Source organism: Dendrobates tinctorius, unplaced genomic scaffold, assembly GCF_039654945.1.
Source record: "Dendrobates tinctorius isolate UK_male_01 unplaced genomic scaffold, ASM3965494v1 ptg000038l, whole genome shotgun sequence".
Classification (NCBI taxonomy): Eukaryota; Metazoa; Chordata; class Amphibia; order Anura; family Dendrobatidae; genus Dendrobates; species Dendrobates tinctorius.
In genome coordinates this window covers 10,453,550-10,479,930 of record NW_027361706.1, presented here as the reverse complement: position 1 = coordinate 10,479,930, position 26,381 = coordinate 10,453,550, and the positions used below count along the sequence as shown (strand labels likewise).

At 43.0% G+C, this 26,381-nt stretch overlaps 1 protein-coding gene across 2 annotated transcripts in view; it reads right to left on the bottom strand.

The window, feature by feature from the left end:
- Window positions 1–26,381, bottom strand: part of FGD3 (FYVE, RhoGEF and PH domain containing 3) — a 325,835-nt gene that overhangs the window by 27,481 nt on the left and 271,973 nt on the right. For both annotated transcript variants that reach the window (XM_073574191.1, XM_073574190.1), the window contains exon 18: window positions 9,563–9,712. In XM_073574191.1, the coding sequence (XP_073430292.1) occupies window positions 9,563–9,712 (150 nt within the window). The remainder of the gene's footprint in view (window positions 1–9,562; window positions 9,713–26,381) is intronic.

The following is a 26,381-nucleotide window of genomic DNA, read 5'->3' as shown; positions in this document are numbered from 1 at the left end:
TAAAAATATCAAAAATTTGACAAAATTTTTTTTTTAAAAATTAGCATTTGTCAAACTTTGAATGATTATCCCTTTCATCCAGATAGTCATACCACATAAAAACCTAAATAAATAACATTTCCCTCATGTCTACCTTACATCAGCACCAGTTGTAAAATGTAATTTTTCTTTTTTATTTTTAGAAGGTTTAAAAGCATAGAAGTAATTTTTCATTTTTTCCAAGGAAATTTACAAAAAAAAACCTTATTTTTATAGGGACCTGTTCAGTTTTTAAGTGACTTTCGGGAGGTCCTGCATATTGGAAGACCCCCAAATGTGATACCATTTTAAAAATGGCACTCCCTCATTGTATTCAAAATTGCTTTAAAGTAGTTCATTAACCCTTCATTTGCTGTTCAGGGATTAAAATACAAAGTGACATGACAGGAGTGAAAAAGTTTTTTTTTTACCACCTAAATTTTGATAACTTCTGAACAGGCCGCTATAGCCGACAGACTCTAAGGCCATTACTTGGCCATGAACTGCCATGGCAAACATCAGGACCACACAAATATGATCTCTGGGTGCCAATAGGGTTAAGGAGGGAGCCGCCCCCCCGCACTTAACCATTTAGATGCTGTAGTCACTACTGACAGCAGCATCTAAGGAGTTAGACGGCCATGGTCGGTGCCAACACTGGCCGTGGCTGATGCAGAAAATTGTCCGCTATAGCGGTCCGCCGATGGCTGCTGGATTGTCACCTGTATGGGGAGGCTAGTCTCTTAACTCAGGTCATTTTAAAGACGTATTGGAGGTCACTAAGTGGTTAATTTGGGCTGTATTGTTGGTGTCAAGATTATTTTACGATGTAAATTGAATTTATTTTAGTAACATTAGAGGAAAACGTGAAAGAATCTCAGAAGATTAGGTTTCTTCCAAATTGTGTAGATGTGGGAAAATTGACTACAAAATTGGTAGAATGTGAAAAAAAGACTATCCACCTTGGATATGCAATATTCTGATGTTTCTTAAACAGTCCCTTGTTATCTGCCATAAATGTAGGATTTTCTGGTTAGGTCGCCATGAGCTTTGCCCGGTGTTGCTCTCATTGAGTCTGGAGCTCATAGATCCTTGGAAGGCTTATCAAGCAGAATCTTCACTAATTTTTTTTCTGCAGTTCTTTATATCAGAATAATATTGTAGACAGAGTAATGGAACCTATATGGTGCGGGCTGCCCGATGAGAACTGGCAGTCCTATGTGGATGGTGGGGGCCGAATACTGACCCACACATGAAATATTGCTATTCACCCCCTTAATTAGAACAATTACGGTATATAATTACGCAAGTGCCCAGGCATCCAGACAGGCTAGAATTAAAAAGAAAAAAATATATATATTAAAAAAAATGACAAACCTATATAAAGCTCCATTTCTTAGTGCAAAATGCAAGTAAATGTATATAATTTATACAATGTGATTTTCTGGATTTTATTTTGATATTCTATCTCTCAATGTTACAGTTAGCCTACCCTTAAAATTATAGACTGTTTGTTTCATTGTCCGTGGACAAACTTACAAAATCAGCAAGGGATCAAATAATTATCTCCCCCACTGTATATACCAAGATGGGGTCCAGGATAAGGGACATATATATCAGGAAGGAGACCAAGATAGGGGTGCAACTTGTATGTCCTTATAGGATTTAGAAAGTTACAAGGGCCCGTACATCTGACCAACAAGCAGGGGCTGGGAAGCCCGGGAGCCCCAAGGGTCAAATCTAAATCTCGCACCGGGTCCCATCGGACTCAAGTTACGCCACTTAATGTATGTAGGTCTCTGGTTTAAGATGACATAAAACTTGTATTCCCTCCTCTCGCATTTCAGATCACAGGTGCGTGGGATGCAGATTCTCTCCAGGAGACGATAATAACTATGGCTGTAGGTAGTCTATGGATCCCCAGATGGTGATGGAGAGACATAACATTATAATTTATAAGTAAAAAGTTGTTTCTGAAGCAACGTCATAATCGCGGATGATCAAACTTTTGACTTTTATCAGTTTTCAGGATTTTGCCCTGTAACTATTACTTTTGGAATAGGAGGATCACAAGAAAGGTGAAACTGGAACACAAGTTTATGCAGCAGTGATACATTGTTGGGGAGTTTTCATTGGTCCCATTTTGACTTTTTGATCACTTTATTATACATTTTGGAAGATGGAATGAACAATCGAACAATAATTCTGGATTTTTTTTTTTTTATCCCCAACAACATTCAGTATAATTTTCACGTTAACTTTATTCTGCATCTCGTTACGATAATGACAATATCAAATATCTATAGTTTTTATGTTGACTACTTCTATAAACGACCATAATGCTTCAGAAAACAAGGGATTTCTCTATGTGCGAGACTAGCTGTAATCTCTCACCATGTTGCCATTTTCACAGATATATGACTGTTGCATCATGTTTTTTTTTTTTTTTTTTCATTTTTTGCTTGGATCGATAAACAAAAAAAGCAACAGCTCTGACTTTTTTTTTTTTCTTTTACAGCATTCACCTTGCGGGATAAAGAAATGATATAGTTTTAGGCTATGTGCACACGCTGCGGATTCTGCTGCGTTGTACAGTACCATTGTTTTCAATGGTGAAACCAAAAACGCTCTGCATATGCTGCAGATTTTTTCACGCGGATTTGCTGCAGGTTACAATCCGCAGCATGTCAATTCTTTGTGCGGAATCCGCTGCAGTTTCACACCTTATCCATTATGAGGTGTGGAACCGCAGGGCTAAACCGCAGGCTAATCCGCAGGACTTTTGACCTGCGGATTTACCTGCGTTTTTTTTTACAAATCCAAAGGGACAAATCCGCAGCTCTCAATAGTACGTGTACACATAGCCTTATAGTGCCGGTTATTACAGATGTGGCAAGCGTTTGTCTTTTTTTTGAGGCGTTGTTTTCTGCCCCAATTTTCAACCATTTTTAATAAGGAAAATTGGGATTTTTTTTACATTGTTTTATTTTTTTTTACTATATTTATTAGTTTCATAACAAAGGCTCGAACAGGCAATTCTTTGATCACATAGATAATTCACTGCACTACTTAATGTATTGCAGTGTACCATCTCAGAATATCAGTCTTAAGGCCCCGTTACACATAACGATGTCCCAGCGATCCCACCAACGATCCGACATGGATGGGATCATTGGGACATCGTTAGACAGCCCCTCCAGCGATCCGGACCAGCGAGCAAGCTGGTTTCCAATGTAAACAGCGGGTATCTAAGAGCCGTGCGGCTCTTGGATACCCGCTGTTTACCCTAGATACCAGCGTGCACGCTGGTTTCCAACGTAAACATTGGGTAACTAACAGCCGCATGGCTCTTGGATACCCGCTGTTTACCCTAGAAACCAGCATGCACTGGTATCTAGGGTAAACAGCGGGTATCCAAGAGCCGCCCGGCTCTTAGTTACCCGATGTTTACGCTGGAAATCAGCGTCGCTGATCGCTGGTCTCTCGCTGCCACATGCAGCGATGCATGCTGGCCAGCGGGAGACCAACGATCAAAAAAATGGCCTAGGACGATCCTGCATGATCAGCGATACCCGGCAGGGGGGGCCGGTCGCTGATCCCCGTCACACAGCGATATCGCTGGAGAGATCGCTGATGCGTCACAATATCAGCGATCTCACTGTGTGTGACGGGGCCCTTACACTGATAGAGGCCATCGACACCCAGCGATCAAGCTACAGGTTGAGCCGCGTGCTATGGGCTGACAGATGAAGTGTTCTCCTTCTGTCAATCTACTCAGATGCCAATGTCACTATTGAAACATGGACTGGACATGTGGTATTTTAATATGCCTGATCCTTTGATCTCCTGCAAGTGAGTGAGCCGGTATATTACTTATTCCCTTCCATGTGAAAATAATCGGGAATGTTCAGCCACATTCTAAGATGTTTATATTGATGGAGACAGACCTATTTTTTAATAAAAGGAGTTGTCCAGTGGCAATTACCTTAGGATAGATTGTTAATATCAGATAGGTGGGGGTCCAAAAACCAGAACTCCTATTGATCAACTGCGATCTGGTGCCATCTGAACTAAACAGTGTACAGAACCAGAACAAAACAGCTCCATTCATTGCATAGTGACCATACAGCTTAAATTTCCATTCACTTCAATAGGAGCTGAGCTACAGGACCTGAGAACCGTCAGTAGTCAGTGCTTAAGGCTCTGTACACCATGAACTTATGTAGGTCATGGCACCAGATATCAGTTGATTAGTGGGGGTGTTGGTTGTCAGACCCCCACAATCTAAGATTGATGAAATGGTCCAATTCCCAAACAAACCCTTATAAAGTGGTTTCCGAGTCTTTAGCATTGATGGCCTATCCTTAGGATAGGTCATCAATGTCTGATCGGTGGAGGTGTGACACCCCTCGATCAGTTGTTCCTGGATTCGGTTGTGACTGGAACTGATCGGTTGCGGTCACCTATTCAATACAATAGGGAGTGCTTTGCAGCTCCGAAACTGAGCAGTAATGGCAACCGATACTGGGAACAGCTGATCGACGGGGATACTGGGTGTCACACCCATACCGATCAGACATTGATGACCTGTCTTAAAGGAAACCCATCACCAGGGGGACAGTGGAGGAGGAGCCGGATCAAGACCAGTGATGCCCAACGAACCGCCCCATGGGGGAGTATAATAAAAGCTATTTTTTGTGTTATGCAGAGCGTATTGGGGACTTTGCATTATAGAATGCTGTTGTATAGGTGTTGACCCTACTTTATATGCAAAAAAAAAACCTGTTGACCGGTTCTCTTTAAGGATAGGCCATTAATGTTAAGGTCTTGGACAACCCCTAAAGTGGCTGCAGATTTGTAGCCTAAGGCCGGACAGCCCCTTTAAGGTACTGGGAGTAAAAATGATCCCTAGGTAGAAAATGAGCACCGTAGTATAAAGTGATTGAGCATTTGTTTGAGTAGAGCCGAGCTACGATACTAGGCTGAGTCTTTGGACAAAGTAAAGCTGCTTCTGTTGAAAAAAAGAAAAGGTTCCTTTTCTAATCTCGGAAAAACCTTTTTATAAGATAATAAAGCTGTTCAAGACTTCTAAGGGCTAAACAATGTAATCCCACAGGATGAGGCTGTGTCCTTCTTCATTTAGCCGATGCCGCGGAGAGACTCGAAAGCAGAATTCACCAAAAGCCCTCCACATTTACTATTGATTATTTCTGCATAGTCTCCAAGGGTAGCATTGGGGAATCTGATCTCGCTGCCATGCTCCCACTCATGAAAGGACGGATTTCGATGATGGAAACCTAGTAGGGAATTGTATAAAGCGTTCTCTAATACAGAAGAGCGGATCCATCTAATAATACATTTGGGAATAGCGGCGTACAGCTGGCAGCAGAGACATCCAGTGTAATCAGCTAATGGGCTGTGTGCCATTGTGTTCTGCACCAGGGCTCCTCTTCTTATGGAAACAGTAAGTGCTTGAAGTTTACATTTTACGGCTCCAAGAAAAAAAAAAATGCACAAATTGCTAATTTCAAGTAAATCAACATAATTCTTCCTCCAGAAAAAAAAAAAAGCAGCCTCCAGGGCGCAGTAGGAATTTCATTCCATTTTATAGTCATCGTGTGGAAGTTTACATCTTTTATTTTCACAATAAAAAGCTTGGGAGAGGTGCGCGCGACTTCATCATACAGCCAGCAATTAAAAGTATTGCTTACAAGAAGACTTTATGAAGTTTGCAAAAAGTTTACAAGGTGCAAGCTGCCGGGATAATTCCAGAAAAGCAACGAAGAGGAACGTATCTGTAGTGTAATTACTGGAAAACAATGGCATCGATAATCCGGGAAATATTACGTGCTGCTCGCAAGACAGATATTAACCCCATCATGATCAGGACATTTTTGTTATTTTATTTATTTCTTTTCATTTTTGCCTTTTCTTTTTTTCCCCAAATTCTAAGACCCGAAACTGGTTTCTTTTCTGGCAGTAACTTTGCTACAGGATAACTTGTAGTTTCCAATGACACCATTTGCTTTATCATATAATGTACAGAGAGATGGGAAAAAGTCAAGTTGAGTGAAAGTATGAAAAAAAATAAAAATCAGATTTTTTTTTTTTTTTTTTTGGGGGGGGGGGGGGGAGTTTCATCAACACGGTGTTCAGTGTATAGTTACCAAACTTGCATACTTTTTAGTTTTTATATATATATATATATATATATATATATATATATATATATATATTTTATATTATAATTAAATAGGTTAAATTAAAAGAAATCGGTTTACTGGGTATGTAAACTTTTGAGCACAACTGTATATATGTATATACACTGCTCAAAACAATAAAGGGAACACTTACACAGCAGAATATAACTCCAAGCAAATCAAACTTCTGTGAAATCAAACTGTCCACTTAGGAAGAAACACTGTTTGACAATCAATTTCACATGCTGTTGTGCAAATGGAATAGACAACAGATGGAAATTATTGGCAATTATCAAGACACCCTCAATAAAGGAGTGGCTCAGCAGGTGGGGACCACAAACCACATCTCAGTACCAATGCTTTCTGGCTGATGTTTTGGTCACTTTTGAATGTTGGTTGTGCTTTCACACTCGTGATAACATGAGACGGACTCTACAACCCACAAGGACACCCATTGCTTGCAGCACTACTCACACTAAACCCGAAGGAGGTCTTTATACTGCCCACTCTGGGCTCTTTCTGACTACCAGGAAGTCCTTACTGATCTTGCTGCATAGCCCCATGTCTCGTCTCAACACTGGACTTAACTATCTTATCCCACTGACTGTCTGTTGCTGGGCAGACTATAATAACGTTATTGCCATCTTGTGGCCATTATACTTAACATCACATAATATTACTTAAAACACAGTACAGCATTACACCCTCTGATCACCAGGAGACGTGAAGGGGGCCGTAGGAGGGCAACAACCCAGCAGCAGGACCGCTACCTCCGCATTTGTGCAAGGAGGAACAGGAGGAGCACTGCCAGAGCCCTGCAAAATTACCTCCAGCAGGCCACAAATGTGCATGTGTCCGCACAAACGGTTAGAAACCGACTCCATGAGGATGGTCTGAGAGCCCGACGTCCACAGATGGAGGTTGTGCTCACAGCCCAACACCGTGCAGGATGCTTGGCATTTGCCACAGAACACCAGGATTGGCAAATTTGCCACTGGTGCCCTGTCTCTTTACAGATGAAAGCAGGTTCACACTGAGCACATGTGACAGATGTGACAGAGTATGGAGACACCGTGGAGAGCGATCTGCTGCCTGCAACATCCTTCAGCATGACCTGTTTGGCAGTGGGTCAGTAAGGGTGTGGGGTGGCATTTCTTTGGAGGGCCGCACGGTGTTAGGCTGGTGAAGTATAATGGCCACAAGATGGCAATAACGTTATTATAGTCTGCCCAGCAACAGACAGTCAGTGGGATAAGATAGAGTTAAGTCCAGTGTTGAGACAAGAGACAAGGGGCTATGCAGCAAGATCAGTAAGGACTTCCTGGTAGTCAGAAAGAGCCCAGAGTGGGCAGAATAAAGACCTCCTTCAGGTTTAGTGTGAGTAGTGCTGCAAGCAATGGGTGTCCTTGTGGTAAGAGAGGAAATACTGAAGCAGATCGTAAGAGACTGTAAGAAAAGCGATATCAGACAAGAGAAGTGAGTAGCATTTTGGAATTGGGACAGAGAGTGAGAGGAAGATTAGGCTTCCTGCCCGAAGGCACGATGCCTATCAGGACGGTATGGAGTAAGAGAGGTAACGGAAGGCAAAAGTAAAGAGAAGCAAAAGGAAGAGAACACATACATCATTGTAGCTACTAAGCATCTACAGTAAAGAAAGTCAAGTGCCACCATATTGGTACACATCCTCTGTTACAGAGCACAGGATGAACTCTATGACTCTTGTGAACTGGAAACAGAGTAGCAGTGAGGGGATATAGTGTAACACCTTGACCTATGCGGAAAACAGAAGCTCCCAAGATAGTGTGCTGCGCTGTGCAAATAGTAGTGGAAGTAAGAAAAGGAGAGTGTTTTCAGGGAAGAAGGAGATGTGTGCGGCCATGTTGCTCAGGTTAAACAAAGGTCCTGGAAGATACATGCCTACTCTCTCGCTGTATATAGTTCATTCCAGGTTATTCTTCAGTGAAAATAAGTTTAGTTTTAAAAGTTGGTCTCCTTTCATGAACTGGTTAACATCTAGTCCTGGCAAACCAGCCTCATCGGTTACATGCAGCCTGCACGGCTGTACCGCACCTATGACACAAGTCCACACACCCAGCCAGCATACCCACTTTCATGTAACGTGTCGGGGTGCAGGAGATGAGTAACTCGCCCACGGCTACCGTCTCCCTCTACGTTACAGTAGCAGACCTCAGATCTGGCTAGTAAGAAGAACCACATGTAGTGGGTGTCACTGTGGCAAAAGGGAGACAAGTGAGGCAGATAGTAAGACCCTGTAAAGAAAAGACAACTGAAAGAGAAGCATAGGACAACACCATGCAGTCTGCAGGGGTGCATCACCAAAGTAACACATCCAGCCAGAAACCTTATTCTCATGCAGAGTGCGGGGCGTGGGAGACGAGTTCCTCAATCACAGCTACTGCCCCGTGCCACATTACAAGTGTGCAAAGGTTATTGCAACAGGAGGGGTAGCTGGGTCCCATGTGACATCGCCTATTGTGATGCATCCTGTGTAATCAGCTGTGTACAGGGTTATGACCCATCTCTGCTGATAAGGAAACTACTGTAAATTCTTCCTGAAAGGACAAGAAGTAGCAGTCTAAAATACCCCCAAGTGAACACTTTAAAAATTAAAAGATTTGTTTTTTATGCCATACAGATCATGATTGGAAAAAAAAATTGCCAACCTTTTTTTAAAACATACATGTAACAAAAAAAATAAAAACAGTCATTTTTCTGATGACACATCCCATTTAGATTTAGGGCCAAAAATTAAATCGTTAGTCTTGTTTTCACATAACAATACATCACTAGGTATCCAAGAAGTGTCAAGGCTGAGAGGTGGCTTTCTCCAGCACCGCTCATAGGAGAAAAAGATTTTTCTTACATCAGCAAAGAATGGCAAAGGAGGTTATCATGAAGGTTATCCGAGGTGAGAATACTCCAGATAGAGCAGCAGTGAAGCCACATAATGAGAGATTGCTGAAAACCAGGGCAAACAAATTAACTAGTGCCATACACAGTGACTAATTGGTCACCTGCAGTCCTAATTGGGCCCTTTAGTTTTCTCCTCCATTTTTCCTTTGCATTCATTTTTGCTACATATTATTTAAAAAAATAAAATAAAAATAAGTTACAACTTTTTTTTTTCCTTTTTCTATTTAATGATGGTGGTTCCTTAGTTTTGGCATTCGTCTTTATAACTTGTTAATAAAACCATCAGATATGGAAAGTAGTCACACGACTGCCGCTAATGAAGTGGCAAGAAGCAATTCTATTATTGGCCTGACGCCATACCATCACACTGCGTTAATTAATATACCGTTAGTGGCTTCCAGAAAGATTACCTCTAGATAAGTTTTCTTCTTATTTTCAGGGATATCAGCACCCCCTGGACTGCACGGAGCAGAGCTCAAGGCAAAACAGTCTTTACAAACCCGATTATTCCGCGCATTTTCTGCCAGCAGCTTGAATTCAGAACACTTTGCACAAATAACCTGTGGGCAGAAAAATATCGAGTCAGTGTTAGATGAACTGACCTGGGACCAACATCAGATTATAGCAAGCTAAATTATGAGAAAAACTATGAGTGAAGATTTATTAAATTAACAGAAGGGTAAAAGCCTTTAAAGTGAACCGGTCATCAGGATTTTGCCAAGTAAACTACAGGCATTGTCAGGTTGGCGTCATTACACTGATTAAAATGATACCTGGGTTGGTGAAGTCCAGCTTGCGGTTGTTGTCTAATCTGTATTTGCAGTTTTCAGTTAATGAGATTCTCGTGCTCCGGGGCAGCCTGTGGGGGGCTGAGGACGAGTTTTTTGTTTTGGTGCTTCAGTTACCTGCCTCCTATTTTAAATACTGCGCTGGCGCAGATCATATTGTGGTCTCTAAAAAAAAAATTAACTAGAGTAAAATGGCGGCGGTGCATGCGCAGTAGCATCTATCACTTACTGATAGAGGAGACGCTACTGTGCATGCAGCACCGGCGGTGCCATTTTGTTGGAAGAAAAAAAAAGATTTGGCTGCAGACAATTTTTTTCCCTCCAACAAAATGGCACCGCCGGCAGCGCATGATGCTACTGAGCATGCGCCGCCACAGCTTCAGTGACCTGTCATTTAAGCCCATAAGGATGGATATGAGAACAGGGCACCAAAAAAAAGACTGGTCCACAGGCCGCCCACTGTCTTGAAGCACGAGAATCTCATTAAATGAAAACTGAAGTACAGATTAAACAAGAACCAAAAGACAGATTTCATCAATCCAGGTAATATTTTAATTAGTGTAACGGCGCCAACCTGACAATGCCTGCAGTTTACATAGCAAAATCCTGATGACAGGTTCGCACTCTGTAAAACTACTCTGATATCACTTGAGTATCTGAATGCTCGGATGTGCTCGGCACTTGATGAGCATTGACTGGTGCTCAGATTTTAAGCTCGAATCCCCCACCCCACGTTTGGCGCCTGTTACATAGCCAAATAAATGTGCAGGTATTGCCTGCCGGTCACTGTAATGCTATAGCCATCTTGGTAGTGGCATTTTTGTGATTAGCTGGCTGCATAACATTATCAGGAGTTATAAAACAACCTGCACCACCATGCTTGGCACACTGACGCAATTGCAAAGCTCACAGACAGGTGTGATTGGAGGCAGCAAGCAGTTATCCAGGCTTGTGTGTACACAGTTTAAATAAACTGAGTCCTCTAGCATTGATACTGGTGCTGATGCTGAACCAACATACTAACATACTAACATTCCTACTAAGGGCAAATCTTGTGCTTTTCTGTTTGTATCACATACATTCTGCATTTAGCCTAGGGACAGTTGCAGTAGCAGGGAGAGTGGCAGAATACAGCTTCTAGGGAGGGCTTAGGGCTTTGCAGTCCATTGCTAATTGTTTTGGGGTGAAAAAATTGATTATATTGTCATCTGTACAGTTTAACGTGCTTAGTGTCACAGTACGGTGGTCCATAACTCTAAAGAAAAAAAAAGAAAATAGTTTAGTGTTCTTCTGGATTCAATTAGTCATTGATACTTTTTGTAAAATAACAGTGGTTTAAAATTTTTAAAAGCAGCTTGGACTGGTACAATTCACAAATATTTTTGTTCCAAAAATTGAATATTGTCATGCATACAGTTTCACCTGCTTTGTGTGAAATTTCGTTCATTTGAAATAAAAAGAAAAATTGGCCTGCTACAGGTGTACAAATTTGATTGTTCAAAAATTGACTATTGTCATATATACTGTAGAACCTGTTTTGTGTGAAATTTCATTGGTTTGAAATAAAGAAAAAATGGCCTGCTACAGGTTTACAAATTTGATCCCTCGGTACTCGGTCCTCAGCCGCCACCATTTCTCCCAGTGTGGCGTCCCTGCCTTATATCAGCATGTGTACAGGAACGTCACCTGTGTCCTTGACAATGAGGTTACTGGAATTGTCCATTTAACGACCGACACATGGACAAGTACTTATGGCCAGCGATGCTACATTTCCCTGATGGCACACTTGGTGAACATTGTGGAAGCCAGGGAAGAGTTCCACCCTGGGACGGCACATGTGCTACCGACTTCGAGGATTGCTGGCCCTACCTCTATCAGGGTTTCCTACACCAGTTCCTGCACCCCCGCCTTCTCCTTTTCATCCTCCATCTCCAATGTGCTATCTCAGAGCACATCATCCACATCTGCAGGAAGCTGGAAGCTCTGCCTCAGCGAAGCGGCAACAGGCTCTGCTAAAGCAAATTTGTCTAGGAGTCAAACCACACACCGTGGCAGAGTTATTAAAAGGAGTAAAAGACGAGACAAATTTGTGGCTCTCGCTGCTGAACCTACAACCAGGCATGGTCATGTATGATAATGGCCGTAACCTGGTGGCGGTTGTAAAGCTTGGCAAGCTCACACACGTACCATGCTTGACCCACGTGCACAACTTGGTAATTCAGCGGTTTATGAAAAAATACCCAGATTTGCCAGAGCTTCTGGTTAAGGTATGCCATGTCAGCACCCATTTCCGCAAGTCTGCTACAACGGTCGCCTCTCTGGAAGTGCTGCAGCAGTGCATGCAAGTGCCAGCTCACTGACTGGTGTGCAACGTCACCACATAATGGAACTCCACACTGTACATTCTGGCAAAGATTTGTGAGCATCAGAAGCCAGTTGTTGAATGCCAGATCCAACACGTCCGGCGTTATTCTGGTCAGCCTGCGCACAAAGCAACTGAACGGTGGGCACGGATATCTGACATCTGAGCAGTTTTAAAGACTTTGAGTACTACACAAAGTGAGGACTACACAAAGACAGTGAGCAGTGATGATGCCATCATCAGCACAATGATCCTGCTTCTGTGCCTATTTAAACAGTCACTGCTGACAATTAAACATGAAACTTTGCATTTAGACAAGGTGGAGATGGAGAAAGACATGAGATAGGGAGATACTACTAGGGCCTGACTCTTCTCATCCGCTCAGCGCGGATTGGGTAACAATGAGGGGGTGGAGGAACAGGAGTTGGCTGGCAACAGAGGCTAGTACCCACACAAGCTTCGTCCTGTCTCTCTTATGTGGATGGGCTGAGAAAGGGAATGAGCAGGAAGAGGTGGTAAAGGAGGAGGAGATGGAGAGTAGTCATCATGGTGGAGACAGGGAAGTTTGGACTCTATGGCTGACTTTATTTACCACTGTCTTTCCCGTGACCCTCGCATTACATTAATCTTGGACCAAAAAAAAAAAAAAGGTAAAGGTGACTGACTAGTCACCTTTCTAGACCCAAGCTACAACCTTGCATCTCTCCTTCCTGAGGTGGAGTGGTTCACTAAAATGCTGCTATACCAGAAAGCCACGGTGGAAAATATGTTGAAAAAATTCCGATCAGACAATGCGAAGGGCAGGAAAAAAGTTTCCTTGCACAACCAAGAAGGAGAGGTGAGGGAGACACACATCAGATACAGCAGAGGCAGGGGTACACTGCCAAAGGCATGGTCCAATTTCATTACAACCTGCCAGCGCCCAAGGCCCTGATGATTGGATATTTTTGACAAGAAGGGAAAAGTTTTTAAAGATGGTCAAGCAATACCAGGTCAAAAAAAAAAAAAACAGAATATTCCCTAATTCCTCTGCAACCTTCAGCTATTGGGTCTCAGAGCCGGACATCTGGCATGAGCTGTTTCTCTATGCCTTTGAGGTGTTGTGCTGCCCTACCGCTAGCGTCTTGTCTGAGCGGATTTTTAGTGCCACCAGGGAGTCATAACAGACAGGTGCTTTCACATGTCAACAGAAAATGCTGACAGGTTCACTCAGATAAAAATGAACAAAGCACATAAACTGTGTTTAAGCTTCAATATTTCAATGAGTCCTGCCAGTTGTTTCCTAACAAGGGTCTATGGATGATTGGATTACCCCCCCTTATATTTTTTTTCCTGGCTTTGCAGAGTGGCTTTATAATCTTTTAAAATGTTTCTCTTTCTGATATTAAAATGAGCATTTTTTTAGTCCAACATGAGCATAAAATGTTTATCTTAATACCAGGATGAACCAGCCATTCTGATAAAGATTTTTAAAGTAAGTTTACCAATCAAATTTCATACAATAAATATCTTATTGAAGTGTTTGAGACAACATAGGCTGAAAGAAGAGCTGTCACTTTTCTTGACATGACAATCTATTCTTTACAATAATAGAATTCAACTCACCGGTAATTCGGTTTCTAGTAACTCTCCACAACAGCGCCACAGGAGGCTGTCCCCCCACTCGAATAAGAATAGGAAACAAAGAGGTCAAATAGCCCCTTCCACAACCTCTCTCCGGTGTATTTTTAAAGGACCACAAGAGTATGAATGTTTCAAAAAAAAAAATATCACTGGATTTAAAGTAATACAAGAAATTATGAGAAAAGAAGAGTATTATCTGTGCTTTCATGGAGGGTTACTAGAAACCGATTGCCTTCTCAACCCAGGAGACAGACAAAACCCTAGTTGCGTGTGTGGCGCCCCTGAGGCTCAGTTGCCACAGAGGTACTGCACCTTCTCCTAAGGTGTAGTGCCCCACAATCCAGGTAAGGTGGGAACTCCTTTCCACGCTCCAACACTCGCACCCCACACAACAGCGTAGTTCTGCATAACCACATTGCGGCTCAGTGCTTAGAGAGTAGCAGAGCACCTCTGGTGGTTCCCTGCTTGGAACACTGGATGTGTTAGGAGGTGGGTGGAGTTTAGATATATATATTAAACAGTGGGAAAGTGTAGGATTAGAGGTTCAGTCTGGCAAAAGGTCAGGCGGGTAAGAAGTCACTCAGACAGGAGTGAGGATCCCTGGAAGAAGGGATGGAGGAAGGAGTGCTGCAGCTGCCTCAGTGATCTGAGCCAACTGGCACGGGAAGGGGAAAAGAAAGAGAAAGACGTAGAACTGCAATCTAAGCTTCCATAAGAGAGAAAGACAAGTATGGAACGAAGGAGTAAGAGAACAGAGAGGAAGTGGATTGGAAGAGGAACCCTGCCTATAGGTTCTCAGCGCAAGGCCGGGGCCCCTTCCCCGAGGTTGTATGGACACTTATGGTTCTGCAGCAGACACCGGTGGAGTAGTTGGCTGTAAATGCATTACTCCCATCTATGACTTGGGGCACAACAGCAATCGGATAGAGAGCCGGGACTCAGGAGAAGGGAGTCCCCGAAGCAGGCTACAGCTGTCTGCCATACGAGTAGAGTTCTTGGGAACATCTGACAGGAGGAACTCCAGAGTACCACGGTACTGGAGCTCTTCACACTTTAAGGCGCAATAGAGGAGTCATTCAGGAAAGGTACATGTTGGCGGAGTGTTGGAGAGGAGCTTTCAATCTGGCCTGGAGGTTGGCTGAGTCTCTGACCCGGAGGACACGGCCCGGAGGCATGCACCCTTGTGTACCGCAGACTGAGTAAAGCTTTAGGACTGCAAGCCTCGGTGTCCTCCATTCATTCTTGCGCCAACCGGCTCAGCACCGCTACATCTGGGTACCATTCTTTAACACTGCCTGCGCCTTTCCACAACCATTACAACTACACTGCCCTGGGACATCAGCCCTGCCTGTGGAGGGCTATACCATCACTGCTGCACCACACTATCTGTCCCAGAGGATCTGTTTGCAGCGTCGGCTTAACACCTCCCTTGCCGAGCACCACAGGTGGCGTCACGAACTATTCCATTCCACATTAACCACATTTCCCCATTACTTGGGCTCCCAGGGCAACAGACCGGGTCACCGCCGCTGTGACACATCCCCCCCGACACCGGCCCGGTACCGAATACCCCACAGCCCTGGGAGGGCGACCCACGTGAGCCATACATTTTTCTGGAGGCGAGAGGTTCTGGTTTTGATATGTCTTGCAAATTGCTTTCTTGATTGAGTTTGTAATAGTACTTTTTGATGTCTTCTTCCTCCATTTATTTTGGCCATAGAACTGGATAGAAAAATTGTGATCCCTCCTCCAAGTTTGTGTTTGTTGGAGGTAGTGAAGGAGCACTCTTCGTACATGTAGGGAATGGAAAGCTTCCTCTATCAGTTGCTGGATTTTGGCTGAATGAGGGCAGAATAATTTCCTGTTACCTGTGGAACTCTGAGACCACCTTGGGAAACAAGGATGGGTCAAGTCGGAGAACAAGTCTATCGTTCAGAATTCTCAAATAGGGTTTGTTAATTAAGAGGGCCTGACGTTCACCCACTATCCTGGCTGTGGTAATTGCTACCAGGAAAGCTGTTTGTCAAGTTTTGTCGAGGATAAGGGTTCAAATGGAGGTGGTGTCAGACCCTTAATGATGATATTTAGGTCCCAGGATGGGATTAGGCTGGTCAATCTTGGACGTAGACAGGAAAATGCAGTCCTGAACCATTTAACTCGTTGGTGATCTGCCAGGCACTGGTCAAAAAATGAGCTTAGGGCTGCAACTTGAACCTTGAAGGTGCTAGGTTTGAGGCCCTTCTCCACACCTTCTTGCAGGAAGTCTGTAGGATCTGGGCAATGTTCGAGTGGGTCTGGAGGACTAGGCGCAAACCAAGTCACAAACGTTTTACATTTTTACGATAAATGACATTTGTCACTGGTTTTCTACTCTTCTGGAGGGTCTGTATGACTGTATCTGAAAGACCTTTAGTTTTTAGAATTGTGAACTCTAAAGCAAAGCAGCCAGATACAGGCTTTCAGGGTCCAAGTTGTAGACTGGAACCTGGTGAAGAAGGTTTCTGATTGGTCGGAGAATCAGGGGACCTTCTAACCTCAACTTGTTCAAGGTGCCAAACCAACTTCTCTTTAGTCAGAGAGGTGCTATTAAGATTACCTTGACCTTCTCGGTTCTTATCTTTTGTAGTGTTCTTGGTAAGATCAGAATCGGCGGAAATGCATACGCTAGTTTGAATTTCCATGAGTGGTCGAATGCGTCCACGTCTAGGCAGGCATTATTTGGATTCAGGGAGAAATACTGATCCACTTTTGCATTCTGGTGACTTGCAAAAAGATCTGCTTCTGGATAACCCCATCTTATCATTTGGAAGACTTCTAAATTTAAACTCTATTAGCCTGAATGTACATCTCTTCTGCTAAAAAAGTCAGCTTGGATGTTGGCCTAGCCATTTATGTGGAGAGTAGATAGGGAGAGAAAATGTTCTTCTGCCCAAGATAAGATTCTGGCTGAGATTGTTTTTTGGTGTTCATGCATCCCTGATGACTGAGGTCATGTTGTCCTAATAGATCCATATGTGGGTGCCCTGAATTAAGGATGTTGCCGATTTGACTAAATAGTTATTAAGGTTGAAGGGAGACTTTAAGTCCATCTAGTTCAACCCATATCCTGTCCTAACCTGCCCTAACATGTTGATCCAGAGGAAGGCAAAAAAAAAACCCATGTGGCAAACAGTAAGCTTCACATTGGGGAAAAAAATTCCTTCCCAACTCCACATACGGCAATCAGACTAGCTCCCTGGATAAGCGCAATATTAAGGAAACTAGTGTATATACCCTGTAATATTATACTTTTCACGAAAGGCATCCAGTCCCTTCTTAAATTTTAGTAGGGAATCACTCATTACAACATCATATGGCAGAGAGTTCCATAGTCTCACTGCTCTTACAGTAAAATATCCGCATCTGTGAGTATGCTTAAACCTTCTTTCCTCCAGACGTAGAGGATGCCCCCATGTCCCCGTCACAGGTCTAAGAGTAAAAAGATCATTAGAAAGGTCTTTGTACTGTCCCCGCATATATTTATACATTGTAATAAGATCACCCCTAAGCCTTCGATTCTCCAAACTAAATAACCCCAAGTGTAATAACCTGTCTTGGTATTGCAGACCCCCTAGTTCCCTAATAACCTTGGTCGCTCTTGTCTGCACCCGCTATTCTAAGTGTGGTCGCACTAGTGACTTATATGGAGGTAAAATTATGTTCTCCTCATGAGCATCTATGCCTCTTTTAATGCATCCCATTATTTTATTTGCCTTTGCAGCAGCTGCCTGACACTGGCCAGTAAATGTGAGTTTGTCGTCCACCCATACACCCAGGTCTTTTTCAGTGACAGTTTTGCCCAGTGTTTTACAATTAAGCACATAATTATACATCTTATTCGTTCTACCCAAGTGCATGACCTTACATTTATATCCATTAAAGCTCATTTGCCATTTATCAGCCCAAGCTTCTAGTTTACATAAATCCTCCTGTAATATAAAATTATCCTCCTCTGTATTGATTACCCTGCAGAGTTTAGTGTCATCTGCAAATATTGAAATTCTACTCTCTATGCCCCCTACAAGGTCATTAATAAATGTTAAAAAGGAGCGGGCCCAAAACTGACCCCTGTGGTACCCCACTGCTAACCTTGACCCAGTCCGAGCATGCTCCATTAATAATCACCCTTTGTTTCCTATCCCTGAGCGAGCTCTTAACCCACCTACACATATTTTCCCCTATCCCCATTGTTCTCATTTTATGTATCAACCTTATGTGTGGCACCGTATCAAAAGCTTTTGAAAAGTCCATGTACGCCACGTCCACTGCATTCCCTTGGTCCAGTCCGGAACTTACCTCTTCATAAAAGCTTATCAGATTAGCCTGACAGGAACAGTCCCTTGTAAACTCATGTTGATATTGGGTCATGAGGTTATTCTTCTCCAGATACTCCAGTATAGTATATCTTAGAAAACCCTCCAGGATTTTACCCACAGTTGAGGTTAAACTTACTGGCCTATAATTTCTGAGTTCAGTTTTTGTCCCCTTTTTGAATATTGGCACCACATTTGCTATACGCCAGTCCTGTGGTACAGACCCTGTTATTATGGAATCTTTAAAGATTAAAAATAATGGTCTATCTATGACTGTGCTTAATTCCTGCAGTACTCAGGGGTGTATCCCATCCGGGCCCGGGGATTTGTCAATTTTAGTGATTTTTAGACGCCGCCGTACTTCCTGCTGGGTTAAGCAGGTGACATTTAATGAAGAATTTTTATCCCTGATCATGTTATCCGTCATGGGATTTTCTTGTGTAAATACTGTTGAAAAAAAGTCATTTAGCATATTGGCTTTTTCCTCATCCACCATTTCACCCAGACTATTTTTAAGGGGACCAACACTATCATTTTTTAGTTTCTTACTATTTATGTAGTTAAAGAATATTTTGGGATTATTTTTACTTTCTCTGGCAATGAGTCTCTCTGTCTCAATCTTTGCTGTCTGGATTTGCTTTTTACAGAATTTTAGAGTACCTCCTCTACTGCCTTCAGCTCTCTGAAATTGGAGAATCTCTGGCTGATTTCTCTTGTCTAGAGCCCCTGGACGGAAGTTTGGGAGATTATAGCCCCCCCATCTGTTTCTGCTGGAATTCACTGTTATGGTTGATAGAGGGTTCTGAATCCAGGGTTTTCTATTTAGGTTCCCTGGATTGAGCCACCAGGACAGAGGATTTTACCTAACTGGGTATTGGAATCTTTCTGACAGGGATTCTGGTGATCCATCTCAATTTGAAAGGATAGAAGTTTGTTGAACTCTGGTATTCCATTATGCTCAGGCTACACCTAGTTGCATGACATCATAAGTCCCAGAACTGATATCACAAATCTTACTATACCAATTTCTGGCTTCACTGGAAGTTTATTTTGGATGTGAATTGGATCGTTTTTTCTTCTAGTAAGAAGGATGTTTGTCTCCAGAAGTCCAGTACAAAACCTAAGATGGTTTTTGTAGTGAAGTTGACCATGTCTGATTTCTGACGGCTCACCAACCATCCCAAGGATGTAAAAATTTGGACTTATTTATAGATGGTCTCCGAGTAGTGGTACACATGGATCGACGAGTAGGAAGTCATTGAGATAAGGGATTATACAGATGTTTTCTCTCCTGATGAAAGGTATGACTTCTGCCATGATCTTTGTAAAGATGTGAGTGCTGATGATATTCCGAATGACAAGACGTTGAATTGGAAGTGCAGTACCTGTTTACCTTGTGCAATCGCAAACCTTAAAAATTTCCGGTAAGTTGGATGGATGGGGACATGATGATAAGTGTTCTGTAAATCAATGGTTGTCATGAGAAAGTTCAGTCCTATCAGGGGGACCATTGACTTGATGGACTCCATCTTGAACCTTCTGTAAAGATAGTAACATAGTAACATAGTTTTGAAGGCTGAAGGAAGACCTTATGTCCATCTAGTTCAGCCTATTTTTAGAGCAGCTGTTCTGCATTGTTGATCCTGGGGAAGGCAAAAAACCCACAGAGTAGAAGCCAATTTTCTCCATAGGAATAAAAATTCCTTCCCTTAAGCTGGGTCAACCATCTACCTATAATATTCTGTTATTCGTAACCTTCTATACTGTTACTCACAAGAAAAGCATCCATTCCTTTCTTAAATTCATTCAGTGAGTTGGCCATCACCATTTCCTCAGGAAGAAAATTCCAGAGCCTCACTGCTCTTACCGTGAAGAACCCTCTTCTATGCTGGTGCAGAAATTGTCTTTCCTCCAAACGAAGAGAATGCCCCCTTGTTCTTGTCACAGTCCTTGGTACAAACAGTTCATTGGAGAGATCTCTGTATTGCCCACTGATATACTTGTACATATATATTAGGTCTCCCCTAAGTCTTCTCTTTTCTAGAGTAAATAGACCTAATTTTGATAACCTTTCTGGGTATTGTAGTGAACCAACTCCATTTATCATTTTAGTAGCCCGCCTTTGAACCCTTTCAAGTTTAGTAATGTCTTTCTTGAGCAGCGGCATCCAAAATTGCACACAATACTCCAAGTGTGGTCTGACGAGTGATTTGTACAGAGGGAGAATTATGTTTTCATCTCGTGTCCCCAGACCGCTTCTAATGCATCCCATGACCCTATTTGCTTTGGTGGCAGCTGCCCGACACTGGGCACTCCAATTTAGCTTCTTATTGACTAAGATGCCCAAGTCTTTTTCCATGTCTGATTTCCCCAGCAGTTTCCCATTTAGTAAGTAATTATAGCATCTGTTTCTCCTTCCCATGTGCATAACCTTACACTTATCTGTGTTAAACCTCATTTGCCATTTTTCAGCCCAATTCTCCAATTTACTCAAATCTGTCTGTAGTTGCAAACTGTCCTCCTTTGTGTTAACTACCTTACATAGTTTTGTATCATCTGCAAATACTGATATTTTACTGTGTAAGCCATCCACTAGATCATTAATAAATATATTAAATAGTTGGGGGCCCAATACAGAACCCTGTGGTACCCCACTAGTAACCCTGGCCCAATCTGAGTATGCACCATTAACCCCTTCACCCCCAAGGGTGGTTTGCACGTTCATGACCAAGCCAATTTTTACAATTCTGACCACTGTCCCTTTATGAGGTTATAACTCTGGAACGCTTCAACGGATCTAGGCGATTCTCATGACATATTGTACTTCACTTTAGTGGTAAAATTTTTTCACTATAACTTGCGTTTATTTATGAAAAAAACAGAAATATGGCGAAGATTTAGAAAATTTTGCAATTTTCAAACTTTGAATTTTTATGCCCTTAAAACAGAGAAATATGTGACACAAAATAGTTACTAAATAACATTTCCCACATGTTTACTTTACATCAGCACAATTTGGGTAACATTTTTTTTTGTTAGGAAGTTATAAGGGTTAAAAGTTGACCAGCGATTTCTAATTTTTACAACAAAACTTACAAAACCATTTTTTTAGGGACCACCTCACATTTGAAGTCACTTTCAGGGGTCTAAATGGCAGAAAATACCCAAAAGTGACACCATTCTAAAAACTGCACCCCTGAAGCTACTCAAAACTACATTCAAGAAGATTTTTAACCCTTCAGGTGCTTCACAGGAGCACAAGCAACGTTTAAGGAAAAAATGAACATTTAACTTTTTAGTCACAAAAATAATATTTTAGCAACAATTTTTTTATTTTCCCAAGGGTAACAGGAGAAATTGGACCCCAAAAGTTGTTGTCCAATTTGTCCTGAGTATGCTGATACCAAATATGTGTGGGAACCACTGTTTTGGCACATGGCAGGGCTCAGAAGGGAAGGAGCCCCGTTTGACTTTTTCAACCTAAAATTGGCTGGAATTGAGATTGGACGCCATGTCGCGTTTGACGAGCGTCTGATGTGCCTAAACAGTGGAAACCCCCCACAAGTGACCCCATTTTGGAAACTAGACCCCCTAAGGAACTTATCTAGATGTGTGGTGACCACTTTGAACCCCCAAGGGCTTCACAGAAGTTTATAACGCCCTGGCGTGAAAATAAAAAATCATTTTTTCCACAAACATGATCATTTAGTCCCCAATAGTTTGTTTTTCCAAGGGTAACAGGAGAAATTGGACCACAAAGGTTGTTGTCAAATTTGTCCTGAGTACGCTGATACCCAATATGTGGGGGGGAACCACTGTTTGGGCACATGGCAGTGCTCAGAAGGAAAGGAGCCCCGTTTGACTTTTTCAACCTAAAATTGGCTGGAATTGAGATCGGACGCCATGTCGCGTTTGACGAGCATCTGATGTGCCTAAACAGTGGAAACCCCCCACAAGTGAACCCATTTTGGAAACTAGACCCCCTAAGGAACTTATCTAGATGTGTGGTGAGCACTTTGAACACTCAAGTGTTTCACTAAAGACTATAGTGCCCGGGCGTGAAAATATAAAATCTGTTTTGTTCCCACATAAATGATCATTTAGTCCCCAATTTTTAATTTTCCCAAGAGTAACTGGAGAAATTGGACCCCAAAAGTCGTTGTCCAATTTGTCCTAAGTACTCTGGTACCCCACATGTGGGAAGAAACTGTTTAGGCACACGTCGGGGCTCGAAAGGGAAGTAGTGTTGTTTTGGAATGTAGACTTTGATGGTCAGCTGGCGTCATGTTCCGTTTGCAGAGCCCCTGATGGCCTAAACAGGAAAAAAACCCACATGTGACATCATTTTGCATACTAGACCCCCAAAGAACAAATCTAGATGTGCCCCCAACTAATCTAATGTAAATTAGTAGTGCATGGAGGTGTGGTACAATTTGAAGCAGTCCTTCATACACAGGCCAGATTTTTCGGGGCAGGTGTCGCATTGATAAGTGGTGTCCCTGCGTATTCCTTTTTTGTAACACTCTCGACACCTTTTTTGCGGCTTACCTTTTCTTGGGGTTGGCGAGACCACCCCCGGAAAATGCTGACCTGGTACAAAACGAGCACCTTCAGTTCCAGAAGTACTGGGGCCCGCTCCTTCTTGAGCGCCAAACATCAGGGCCTTAACCACTACCTCCTGGAACTGAAGGTACGACGTATCGCTGGGGCATGCACATTGTGACAGCAGGAATGCGTTGAGCATTGCCATTTGGACGATATGCACGGCCAGCTTTTTATACCACACCTTGGCCTTCCTCAATGCATTGTACGGTTGGCGGAGTTGATCGGAGAGATCAACGCCCCCCATGTTTCTGTTGTACCCCACTACACATGTCGGTTTGCGGACCTGTGTAGAGGTACCCCGTACAGTGCAGAGGGTACTGCCATCACCGTGTGTGGTGAAGAGATGGACATCTCTCTTGTCCTTGTACTTGACCACCAGTAGGTGGTCGCTATAATGGGCTCTGCTCTCACCTTTTTGGAGCATCTGCCCAAGTAGCGTCTTCGGGAGGCCTCTCTGATTTTTGCGGACAGTACCGCAGGCTGCGGTACGTCGCTCAGAGAGGGATGCTGGTATAAAAGTTATCAGTGTAGAGGTGATAACCTTTATCCTGCAGTGGGTGCACCAAATCCCACACAATTTTCCCACTCACTCCCAGGAAAGGAGGACACTCAGGGGGTTCAATCCGGGTGTCCTTCCCTTCGTAAACGCTAAACCTGTGGATGTATCCTGAGGGACTCTCACACAGCTTATAGAGTTTGATTCCGTACCTGGCCCTCTTACTGGGCAGGTATTGACGGAATCGCAGCCTTCCCTTGAAGTGAACCAAGGACTCATCCACGCAGATTCCCTTTGGGGCACGTACACTTCAGCAAACTTTTTGTTGAAGTGTTTGATGACCGGCCGAATTTTGAAAAGCTGGTCAAAGTTGGGGTCATCTCGTGCGGGACACTGTGCATTATCAGAATAATGCAGAAACTTGTGGATGGCCTTAAAACGCGTCCGGGCCATGACCATTCGGAACACTGGAGTGTTGTATAAAATATCAATAATCCAATATTGCCGAATTTCCAGCTTCTTCAGTATCCCCATATGGAGGACCAGGCCCCAAAACTGCGTCATTTCAACTGCGTCTACAGGAGACCAGTTTGAAAATGTTGAACGCGGGTTTTGCTCCAAAAATTGAGGAGCGTACAAATTAGTTTGCTCCACCATGAGGTTAACAAAATCCTCAGAGAAAAAGACTTTGAAAAAGTCAATTTCTGTGAGGCCGGTGGTGTCAAACTTGATTCCTGATTCTGCCACAAAATCAGGAATCAGTGGCTCGTAATTTTCGGGGGGCAAGGTCCATACGGGGAGCACTGGGTCAGCTGCGGGCATGGTGGGCGCTGCCTCATCTTCTGTCCTGGAGCGTCTGCGTGGCGGTTCCACAGGACCCAAGGAGGAAGATGAGGAGGGGGAAGAGGAAGAAGAAGAGGATGAAGAATCCGAAAAATAAAGAAAAGTCGGATCCTCATCCAAATCACTATCAGTGTCGGAGGCAAGTATAGCATATGCCTCCTCCATTGACTAGCGCTGTTGAGATGAATTTGATGACATTTTTGTGTAAATATGGTGCTTGGGTGTACACTTTATTGAAAACTGTATGTGTACGTGAGGGGGGGGGAGTGATTGGTGTAAACTTTCTGTAAAGAAAAAGCTGTGGAAAAAAGTCTAAAACAGCAGGCCCTAGCTGATAAGTGTCACTTATCAAAACTAGGCTGCTGGATGTGCGCACGGGGTGGCGCAAGGGGGGGGTGGAAAAAAAAAAGGAAAACGGCAGGCACAAACTCTGATAAGTGAACTGTGTCACTTATCCAAGTTTTGCGGCTGCGGGATGTGTGTATGGAGGTGGCGCAAAGGGGGCTAAGGAAAAAAAAAGTAAGCACGAGTGTTGATCGGTGAACTGCGTCACCGATCAACGCTCGGCAGCTGCGCACGGAGGTGGCGCAAAAGTGGGGTGGAGGGGGGTAAAAATAGGGGGAAGGGGGATGGGGTGATAACACTATTGACATCACCGCCATTGATATTGGGCGCCCAGGGCCACGGACCAGGTCACCGCTGCTGTGACATATCCCCCTGACACCGGCCCGGCACCAAGTACCCCGCTGCCCTGGGTGTGAGGGGCGACCCATATTAACATTGAGATATTCCATAATGGTATCCCTTAGAAACCCTTCAAAAATTTTACCCACAACAGATGTTAAGCTTACCGGCCTATAGTTTGCAGGTTCCCTTTTACACCCCTTTTTGAATATTGGTACCACATTTGCTTGCCGCCAATCAAAAGGAACAGACCCTGTTTCTATAGAGTCTTTAAATATAAGGAATAGAGGCCTGTATCACATTACTTAACTCCCTTAATACCCGAGGGTGAATGCCATCAGGGCCTGGTGATTTGTCAATTTTAATCTTACTAAGGTGGTTCTGCACTTCTTCCTGGGTTAGGCAGGTAATACTTAATGGGGAGTTTACATTATCACTCTGCATTTTCCCTGGCAAATCCTTTTCCTGTGTGAACACTGTTGAGAAAAAAGTATTTAAAACATTTGCTTTTCCCACATCGCTCTCTATGATTTCACCCTCATTATTCTTTAACGGGCCGACACCATCAATTTTAATCATTTTACTGTTTATATAATTAAAGAATAGTTTGGGGTTTGTTTTACTTTCCTTAGCAATGAGTCTCTCAGTTTCCACTTTTGCTAAATGTATTTGTTTTTTTACACATTTTATTTTTTTTTCTATAACTTTTTAATGTTTCTTCATTGCCTTCTTGTTTTAGCTTCCTAAATGCCTTGTTCTTGTTATTTATTGCCCTTTTTACATCCTTATTTAGCCACATTGGTGTTCTCCTGTTCCTAGCCCTTTTATTTCTGTACGGTATGGCTAGCTCGCAGTGGGTGTGTAAAACTGATTTAAATATTTCCCATTTATTTTCTGTGCTTCTATTTTTGAGGACATTGTCCCAATCAATTCGGTGAAGGTCCTCTCTAAGCTGATCAAACTTTGCTTTCCTGAAGTTCAGCATTTTTGTAACCCCCTTCCAGGGCACCTTACTGAAGGACAAGTGGAATTGTATTATATTGTGGTCACTGTTCCCTAGGTGCCCAGCGACTCGTACTTCTGTTATTCTATCTGGCCTGTTGCTTAAAATTAAGTCCAGAAGGGCTGTCCCTCTAGTTGGGCCCTGCACAAGTGGTGACAGATAATTATCCTTGGCTACTGACAGAAATTGGTTTCCTTTCCGAGATACGCAGGTTTCAGTTTCCCAGTCTATGTCGGGGTAGTTGAAGTCCCCCATAATAATCACCTCATTGTGATTTGCTACTTTGTCTATTTGTTTCAATAATACATTTTCAGTGGTTTCTGTTATATTTGGTGGCTTATAACAAACCCCTATGAGGATTTTATTACTTTTCTCTCCTTGTATCTCCACCCATAGAGACTCCACCTCTTCATTTCCCTCTTGTATATCTTCTCTTAGTGTGGGCTTTAAAGTGGACTTTATATATAGACAGA